The sequence below is a fragment of the Pistacia vera genome, unplaced genomic scaffold (genome assembly GCF_008641045.1).
Source record: "Pistacia vera cultivar Batoury unplaced genomic scaffold, PisVer_v2 Contig417, whole genome shotgun sequence".
Taxonomy (NCBI): Eukaryota; Viridiplantae; Streptophyta; class Magnoliopsida; order Sapindales; family Anacardiaceae; genus Pistacia; species Pistacia vera.
The window spans coordinates 91,481-101,474 of NW_022196243.1; the positions used below are offsets into that span (position 1 = coordinate 91,481).

Below are 9,994 nucleotides of genomic sequence, written 5' to 3' on the forward strand. Positions count from 1 at the left end.
AGATATCCTGAAATGGAGAAGCTTGCCTTCGCCCTTGTCATCACTACCAGGAAGCTGTGACCTTATTTCTAGGCAAACTCCATTCACGTGTTGACCAACTTTCCCCTAAAAAAAATAATGCAAAAGCCCGAGATATCGGGTAGATTGATCCAGTGGACAATGGAAATGAGTTAGCACGATATCAAGTTGTAAAACCCCCCTCCAGTCAGGTATCCTCTGAATATCCCTCAATGAGAATCCCGAGGATACATGTCTGGAGAACGAGTTGTATTTAGAAAAAATCTGTATAAGGATAATAATAATATATCCAAAACATGCATATAAAATATCACGCAGGATCTAAACTTATAATTTACAAACTTTAAGAAATTACAAGATCAAAACATATTTATAGGGTGGAAGCTTCCAAATGTATTTCACAGATATTTATCATTTACATATTTACATCAAGATAAAAATATCGAGATGATAATAAATCATCTCCCCTCACGTGTAGTCCCGCTGTCTCTAGCATCCCTCGCTTCTAGTCTACCTGCAAAGCAATCAACAATGAAAGGGTGAGCGCTAATCGCTCAGTAAGGAATGATCCGTTTATCTGTTAACACATCACTTATCTTTTACATCTAGGGATACTTCCCCTTTTATTACTAATTCATATGCTTTTCATCATTTTATCCCATGGCTATATAAACATCAATGTGTACACACACATCACATATCATGACATAACATCTAAAATCATCTAACATGAGTATAAATCATCTCATGATGTAAATAACATCATAACTCATGTAATGCAACTAAATGCATATGAAACATTTAACGTCTAGCCGATCGGACCTTTCTTAGCATCTTAAGCACTTCATATCATCTAGCCTCAAATTTCATCTAGAGCTCATATCATCGGGAGGCGTGCTTACGCGTTATTTAGCATCTAAAGCATATATTCATCTTTCCTCAACCGGTATACGAGGATATGCTTACGCGTTTTCCATCGTGTCTATATGCATCTCTATCATGTCTATTTGCATCTCTAACATCTTATGGCATGTAAATACATATTTTGGTGAGCTTAATACTTTTAATTCATCTATGGATTATCAATCCATTTACATTACCTCTTGCTCACATACATCATCTTAAAACATGTATTATATTGCATCTTCATGCCATTTCATAACATTAATCATGTATTGACATCATGACCATGTATATCTTTCAAAGATCATCTAACTAATGGGTAAACATTAGTACATGGCATACTTACAATAATACATTAATAATCAATTCATAATCATAAGAATTGATCATGTTAAATCTTAAACTTTAATAACCAGTTTATGCTTCAGGCCATTTTCCATCCTTTTCTCAAACGAATTGGCTCTTGGCATAAACATAAAAGTTATAGGTCTGTGTCTTAGCTTTCTAATGCTTCAAGAATCATCTCATTTCGATTTTTATAACTCAAGTTATGGTCGAAATACTGAAGCAGGGTTAACAAAACCCCTAAGCCCACTAAATCCGAATTTTCATATTAACTATGCCACATCAATTCCTATTGACATTAACCAATAGGTTAACTTATGGATCAAATAAACCTCCCCTTAATAGTCTTTAACATCTTAAAGGAAGTGTAAAATCTCATTCCCATAATCATCCATTATTGCTATAACATTGTAAGCTAATGCAAACAACACATCAACACTTCTAATAGCAACCATTCAACACCATGTGGCCTCCAATACTACAATTTTTGCCACAATCAGTATCCACACTTCATTTTCTTCAATCAAACATAACAACTCATAAAACATAAAGAGCAATAACTTCATGTATAATGAATTCAAGGCAATAAGTAGAATAAATGAGTTCAACTACACTTGCCATCAACTAATTCTATGCCTTAAAGCCTTAATTTAAGGTTTCATAAAAATCTACAAACCCTAGCATAAACCCTAAAGTCATGGGAGGTTCTTCCTTACCTTTTTAAAGACTTCCTCCAACAAATCCTTTGCCTTTGACTTCTTTTACACCTTAATCCTACATATATAACATTATACCTCAACATCTACCTCAAATCTTCAAATCACATCAAAACTAAAGTTTTTAATCCTTACCTTAAACCCTTCAAATTGAAGATCCAAGGCTCCTATCTTGTTCTCCTTGAAAAATTATGCAAAACTCCTTGAAAACCTAGAGAAAGAAAGCTTGTTTCATGGAAGATTTGAGAGAAAATGGAAGAAATGTTGAAGAAAGGCTCTCTCCTTTGGCTTGAACGAATTTCATCTCATTTATAGGAAAATATTTCATTTATTTTCCAAAATTATGCAATTGGCCCAATTATTTTAATTGTATAACTCATAAGTCCTTAATTCTTCATATAAGGGCATTTTGGTCATTTCACACTAGACATAATTATTACTTAATTAATGCCATTAAATGCAATGAAGCCTACTCATCCTTGACTTTTTCAATGCTTATCCATAGGCAAAATAACCATTTTGCCCCTAAGCCTCTTTATGGATAATTGATTCATACCGTTCCAAATGAATTGACTATTTTGCCCTTAGTTAGATTTTATGCTTTTTAACATAAAATAAACATTTAAAGGACTATTTTGAGTTAGGAACATACCTTTGACATCTTGGGTATTACACAAGTACATCCCGAGAACAGCAATCAAAGGTCAAGTCTTGACAGATTTTATATCAAAATGCTCTTATCAGCCAAAAGGTGAACCAAGCCTACCAAGGATAGATACCTCAGGAAAAGTCAAGCAATAGAAACCAAAGCTCGATGACTTATGGCAATGGACTTTGTATTTGGATGGCTCCTTGAACGAGAAAGGGGTAGGAGCGGGGCTCTTGCTCAAAAGTCTAGAGGAAAACCTGTCAAAGCCACAATAAGATTCGGGTTTGCCGCCTCCAACAATGAGGCTGAGTATGAGGTATTACTCGTAGGGATCTGCCTCGCCAAGGAAATAGGGGCAGAGTCCATTAAGATTTACAGTGATTCACAGCTCGTAGTCCACCAAATTATAAGGGAATACCAGGCAAAGGAAGATAGGATGGCATCCTACCTCCAACTAGTGGAAACCAAGCTCAGGTAGTTCAGATCCTTCAAAGTTTTCTAGATCCCAAGGGAGAAGAACTCGGTAGCGGATGCTCTAGCCCGCTTAGCCTCTGCAATGTATCAAGAGAAAGTTGATTTTATCCTAGGTAAGTTCCTCTTGAGACCAAGCATCTCTGCCCACAAGGACCAGTTTTAAGAACGAGAGGGAGATACAGTTGGATGAATGTAACCACTACCTACCTAAGGGATGGTACACTACCAGAGAAGAGAACTGAAGCTAGAACACTTTGTATAAAGGCAGCTCGGTACATGCTCATCAATGATAAATTGTATAAACGCAGTTTTAATGTGTCATTGCTGTGATGTACCGATCATGAGGACGCGAATTATGTCCTAAGAGAGATCCATGAGGGAATTTGTGGAAATCCTGCTCGAGGTAGATCTCTAGCATACAAAAGTGCTTCACTAGGGGTATTATTGGCCAACAATTGTCAACAATGTAGCAGACTATGTGTGTAGATGTGATAGATGTCAGAGGTTGTAGATACTGCGAGCTCCACCTCAAGAATTGACTACTCTGACAAGCCCCTAGCCATTTGCAATTTGGGGCATCGACCTAATCTGCCCCTTGCCTCAAGGAAAATGAGACATTAAGTTTGTAGTGGTTGCCATTGAATACTTCACCAAGTGGGTAGAGGCTGAACCCTTGGCTATCGTCACGTTGAACAAGTTGAAGGATTTTGTTTACAAATACATTATTTGTCGGTTTGGAATCCCCCACACTATAATAACCAATAACGGAAAATAGTTCGACAGTGAAGACTTCAATTCTTTCTGTGAATAGCTCGTCATCAAGAAGAGCTTTGTTGTTGTTTACTGACCTCAAGCCAACAGTCAAGTAGAGGCTATATACAAGGTCATCAAGCACACTATTAAAAAGAAGCTCAACGCCTTGAAGGGGGGATAGGCCGAAGAATTTCCTGAAGCCTTGTGGTCCTACAAAACAACAACTAGGAGTTCGATAGGTGAAACCTCGTTCTTTCTATCATACGAGTGTGAAGCAATGGCCCCAGTTGAGATGGGAATCAGTTCGTTCTAAAGGGAAGTTTTCAACGAGGAAGTAAATGAAGACCTTCTCCACCTGAGGTTAGATCTAATTGAAGAGCACCGGGCCAAGTCTTAATTAAGGGTCTCCTCATATCAACAGTGAGCCAAACGATACTTCAACACCAAAGTCAAAAATAGAGACTTTGAAGTGGGTGACCTAGTTCTCGGAAAGTCGTCTAGGGAACCCAAAACTCGAACTTGGGGGCTTTTGGGCCCAAATGGAAAGGTCCTTTCAAGATCTCTGAAAAGCTCGCACCATGATCTTTCAACCTGGAACGCCTCAATGGTGAAGCGATACTGCGAGCTTGGAATGCTGAGCATTTGCAAAGATATTACCAATAAGCAGCTCGCGTTCCGCTTATGTCTTTCTTTTTGTTGTTCATTGTGAGGTTGTTCAAAGCCAAAGTACTTTATCAATAAAAGAGGTATAATTCATAATCTTTCTTTTGTTCATTATTGATGTTTTAATTTGTTTGGCATTTATTCATTGCTTCAAAGATCGTGACCTACGCGATAGCATTCCAAAAAAAAAAAAAAAAAAAAACTTGAAGTCAAAAGTTCAAGAAAAGGCAGCTTATCTCAATAAGCCACACCAAAATCCAACTCTATAAGGGTGAAATATCCTAAATCAACGAAGTTAAACTTGAAAGAAAAATTTCAAGAAAAAACATGTTGAAAGGAAATCGGCCTTAAGCCGGCAACCAAAACTCGAAACGAACAACTGATCCAAAATCAGAGTTCTTTGTTGCAAAAGATTTCCTCGCACACAACCAGAAAAGCTCTTCAAGAAGCGAGCTGTGCACAACTTGGAGCAAATTCAGATCTTCTATTACAAGTCCAATTTGGATGACTGAAATGACTCTACAGAAGTATAAAATTTTTGCTCTACGAGGATGTACTGAAATATCTTCATTTTCATTGATAAAGTGCTATTACATTCTAGAAAAAAAAAAATGATGTTTCAATCAGCAGGGGGAGCAGGGGGATCATCCTCGACCGGTCCAAGGAGCTCGTCGCCGACTAGAAGAGACAGTTCCTCGATGGAAGGAATGGCAACAGTTTCTTCAAGGTTAGGAGCCTCACCTGGGAAAATTGTAGTTAAGGGAGTCGGGTCCTCAACTTCTTGCTATAGCCTGATCTCCTCCTCACCTTCCTTGACCTCTTCTTCACCTCCACTATCATCCTCAGAGTCATTCGAGTAGATGTAGGCCATTCCTTGGGCTTCGACCTTCATCCTCTCTATTTCTTTCTAATAAGCTCGTAGGAGGAAAGAGAAGTCAATTGAAGGGTGGGGTTCCCACAATTTCTGTACAAGGAAGACCGACGTCAGCCAAACCCGAGCAGTGATGGCCTCATTCAACTCTGCAATTTGAAGTCTGAGTTGCCTGGCCTCAATTTCGGTTTTCCATCGAGCCTCCACCTCCCAAGCAAGATCGAGCAAGGATTGATTGAATTTAGCCTCCCAGTCCGAGGCAGCCTTTTGAGCCGATGATAGCTCAGAATTATGTTTGTTATTGGCACCTTATTGCTATGCCAAATTCTTTTCAATCTCAGTTGCCTTAGCTTTAGCCTTCACTTGCACGACTGATAAGATCTTGAAAATACAAATTTAGTTAGTGGTTTATGGGGATTATTTGTGAGAAATTAGACTTAATTTGGTAAAGTTGCTTAATATTTTCATAATTGTCTTTTACGAGATCATGGGTGTGTTTGAGTGTTTTTCAGGCTACTAGTGCTAAATGTTATGCTCAGATAAAGAATCATGTCAGCAATGGAATGAGTGACGAGTAGAAACAAACTGATCAAGAATTGGAGTTGAATTGAAGAAGTTATGGAGGTTTGAAGTAAAGAGAAGATTCTAGATTACGCTCCAGCTTGAGCATACCTTGGTAATTTGAACATATCTAGAGCTATAAAACTCAAATTAAGACAATTCTTTAACTGTTGGAAATCTAATTCAAAGGGCTACATTTAATATGTTTACCACTTCTCCATAATCCATTGTTATCATGCTCAAAAATCACCATCTCTAAAATGTTGTGGAATGATGCGAGAATAAGAAGAGTTTTTACTGTGCCGCAACACAATGCCGCGACACACTTTGTCCAGTAGCTCCCATGCTGGGGCATAGTCACGATAGTTAAGAAATTACATCTGTTTTTGTTTAGGAAAATAGGGTTAAGAGTCCTAAACCAAATCGAATTAAGGAAAATAAAACCCTAACCCTTATGGGATATAAATAGAAGTCTTTTAGCATTATTTTGGGGATTCTTTTGGGGAGAATAAGAGGAGGCTAATGCAAGAGAAGATCAAAGTGACAAAATTTCTGAAGCTTTTGATTGGCAATATAGAGAAGCCTTCTTATTTCTTTCTTGAACTCATGTTTCTTATTTCAACGAAGATGATTGTTTCTTTCATGTTTATTATGAACTTAATTTATTCTCTAGGGCTAAGATGTAGCCCAATCTCTTGATTATGTGTTGATTTATGTATGTTAATTTTTATTAAGAATTTTTCCTAAGTTCTACTATTATACCTAATGCTTTTGATTCTTGAGGGCCTAAGAATTGAATGAACTAATGGACTAGGTTGAGATCGGGAGATGATACTTAGTTAGTCTACTGTAGTAAAACCATAGTTTGAGCAAATGCTAGAGATAGGTTACCGCGACTTGTGAGGTTTTGGAAAACTCTATAGAGCGTAATGATCTCCAATTGCTTAAATCTGATTAGAGATAATTCAGGTTAGTAATTATGAGTTAATTTGATAACTGTTTGAAAGAAAGTTATTGGAAATTTAGGGAGTTTGACCTGTAGGAAGAGCTTAATAAAATTAGCATAAGTGATCAATCCATGTGAATACGAGTTGGTGTGAAATCTATACCCTAGGTTTACTCATCTTTCTTTAAACCAATAGATTTATTTTAATCAGTTCTCTTTTTAATTTCAATTATTGTTAATTTTATTTAATTTAAGTTTTCCTTGATACAATTTGGATTGATCAAATAGTAATAGGATAGTTTAATTGGTGATTAATAATAGTAATTCCCTTGGGTTCGATATTCGTATTTATACACTTTATTACTTGCATGATTTTGTACACTTGCAAAAATCCACAAAAAGTTTTTGGCGCCATTGCCGAGGAATTGCTTTAATATTATCAATATCAATACAAGCTGTTTAATTGCTAGTTTGGTTTTTCTTATATTTTTTTAATTATTTTTGTTTATAGTGCTTTAATTTTTAGTTCTATATTTTTAGTGTTGGATTGTATAGAGGAGTTAGTTTAATGGCTGATACAAGAGTTGAAGTTGTTCAAAGAGCATTAAAGGACTACTCTAGTCCTACTATTGAGGGTGCTATTCTAGCATCAGAAGACCACCAGTTTAGGCGAATACTTTTGAAATAAAGCCAAGAATTATTCAATTGATACAACATTCGGTTCAATTTCAGGGTTACCTAATGATGATCTCAACTTGCATATCACAAACTTTCTAGAGCTATGCAACACATTCAGACACATTGGAGTATCCGATGATGCAATTAGGCTTAGACTTTTCCCATTCTCTCTTCGGGATAAAGCTAAGGCTTGGTTGATTTCTCTGCCATCAGGAAATATTACTACATGGAATGAGTTAGGCTCAAGCATTTCTTATGAAATATTTCCTACCTGTCAAGTCTGCTAAGATGAGGAGTGACATCACTAATTTTTTCCAGCAAGATATGGAGTCACTCTATGAAGCTTGGGAGAAATATAAGGATCTCTTACGGAGGTGTCCTCACCATGGGCTGCCAATATGGTCGCAAGTGCGGACGTTTTACAATGGGTTGCTGCCAAATATGCAAGTGATGATTGATGCTGCAAGTAGGGGAGCTTTGAATAATAAAACACCAGAGGAAGCCTATAAATTGATTGAGGTGATGGCTACCAACAATTACATGAGACCTTTGGAAAGGAATGTTCCTAAGAGAGTAGCGGGAGTGCATGAAGTCGATGGCTACACCGTGTTGGCTACTCAACTTTCAGCTATTCAAAAGCAATTGGGAGTTGCCCTAAAGGTAAATGCTATTGAATCATCTTCCCTAACTTGTAAACTTTGTGCAAGAAATCATTTATAGAAGGATTGTCAAGAAGGAAATCCATTTGAACAATCGGAACAAGCTAACTATGTCAATAACTTTCAACGAGGGCAAGGGAATCCGTATTCTAGTACATACACTCCAGCATGGTGCAATCATCCAAAATTTTCATGGAGTAACAATAATGAGCACAAGCCACCACCGGGTTTTCAACCTCAAGAGAAGAGATCTAATATGGAGAGTGTGCTCACTAAGTTCATGGAGGAGTCGGGAAAAAGGTTTGACAAGGATGAAGCTCAACTCCAAAAGTATGAGTTTTATTGCAAAACTAATCTGCTTCCATAAGAAATCTTGAAACTCAAATGGGGAAAACCATAATATTTTAGCAGGAAGAGTTCAAGGAACATTGCCGAGTGATATTGCGAAAAATCTGAAGGAGAGAGTCAATGCTATCATGCTGAGAAGTAGTAAGGAGTTGAAGGAAGCAAGCAAAGAAGGAGAAACAAGGGAAAAACTTGAAGATGAAAAAGATGGCAGAACCAAGTGTACCGTGATACAGTGTTGCGGCACAGGGGCAGAAATTGACAAAAATGCCCATGCTACGATGAAGGATGACACGACTCTCCCGTATCCTCATAGAGTGCAGAAACAGAGATTAGACAAGCAATTTGGTAAGTTCATGGACATGTTTAGAACTTTACACATTAACATTCATTTTGTAGACATGTTAGAGCAAATACCGAAGTACGCGAAGTTCGTAAATGAGATTCTCACCAAGAAGAGAAGGCTTCAAGAACATGAGACGGTGAAGTTCACCAAGGAATGTAGCGCGTTGCTTCAAAAGAAACTACCACTGAAATCAAGAGATCTAGGGAGTTTTAGTATTCCTTGCACAATTGGTAGTTTCTATTTTGATAAAGCTTTATGTGCTTTACGAGCTAGCATTAAATTGATGCCATTTTCCATTTTCCATTTTCAGGAAGCTTAGTTTAGGAGAGGTGAATCCAACCATGGTTGATCTTCAATTGGCAGATAGATCCATAACATATCCTAGGGGAGTGGTGGAGGATGTCCTAATAAAGGTAGACAAATTTATCTTTCCAGTAGATTTTGTAGTTCTTGATATGGAAGAATATCGAAACATACCTTAAATATTAGGAAGGCCTTTTCTAGCTACAAGTAGGACTTTAATAGATGTACACCAAGGTAAACTAATCTTAACGGTGGAAGACGAACAAGTGGAGTTCAATATTTTTAACACGAAGAAATGTCCATCCGAATTAGATACTTGCTTTGAGATTAGCATCCTTGATGACAAAGTAGCAGAAACCTTAGAAGAAAACTACCCTAGCTCACCCCTAGAAAATTGTTAGTCAACTCTAGGATTATGGATGCTGAATTTGAGAGGGTAGACGAACAACGATTGAAGCCTTATGTGTATGGTGGATTGAAGGATAGAAGGGCTTGGACTTGCCGAGATGATACAGATTGAAGGATTTGAAAAGTCGAGCTTACGACTCTAATAAAGTGCTTCTTGGGAGGCAACCCAAGCTCTCAACTTTAATTTTGACTTTTGTTTTGAATTTATTTTAGATTTTCGTTTAATGTGTAAGTTGTGATAACTTTGGTTTGGTTTGATATGTTAGTTGTTTATGTTTTCCCCATAATTTCTATTATGCACACTAAATTGACCAAGAAAGGAGCATAGTGTATTTTTTTTTTTTTTAACTAGATTT

The 9,994-nt window shown here is 37.2% G+C and overlaps 1 protein-coding gene and 1 non-coding gene across 2 annotated transcripts; one reads left to right on the plus strand and one right to left on the minus strand.

Annotated features, from left to right (window-relative positions):
• Window positions 1–7,862: 7,862 nt before the first annotated feature.
• LOC116142722 lies at window positions 7,863–7,969 on the minus strand. The gene has a single exon (XR_004130034.1). It is a non-coding gene; the product is annotated as a small nucleolar RNA R71 (small nucleolar RNA).
• A 743-nt stretch (window positions 7,970–8,712) lies between these two features.
• LOC116142714 lies at window positions 8,713–9,246 on the plus strand. The gene has a single exon (XM_031428127.1). It carries the CDS (start codon window positions 8,713–8,715, stop codon window positions 9,244–9,246), a length of 534 nt encoding a protein of 177 aa, XP_031283987.1.
• The last annotated feature ends 748 nt before the right edge of the window (window positions 9,247–9,994 follow it).

What these genes read in the sequence shown, in the direction of transcription:
- LOC116142714 (XM_031428127.1), top strand. Translation starts at nt 8,713, where the DNA reads ATGCTGAGAAGTAGTAAGGAGTTGAAGGAAGCAAGCAAAGAAGGAGAA.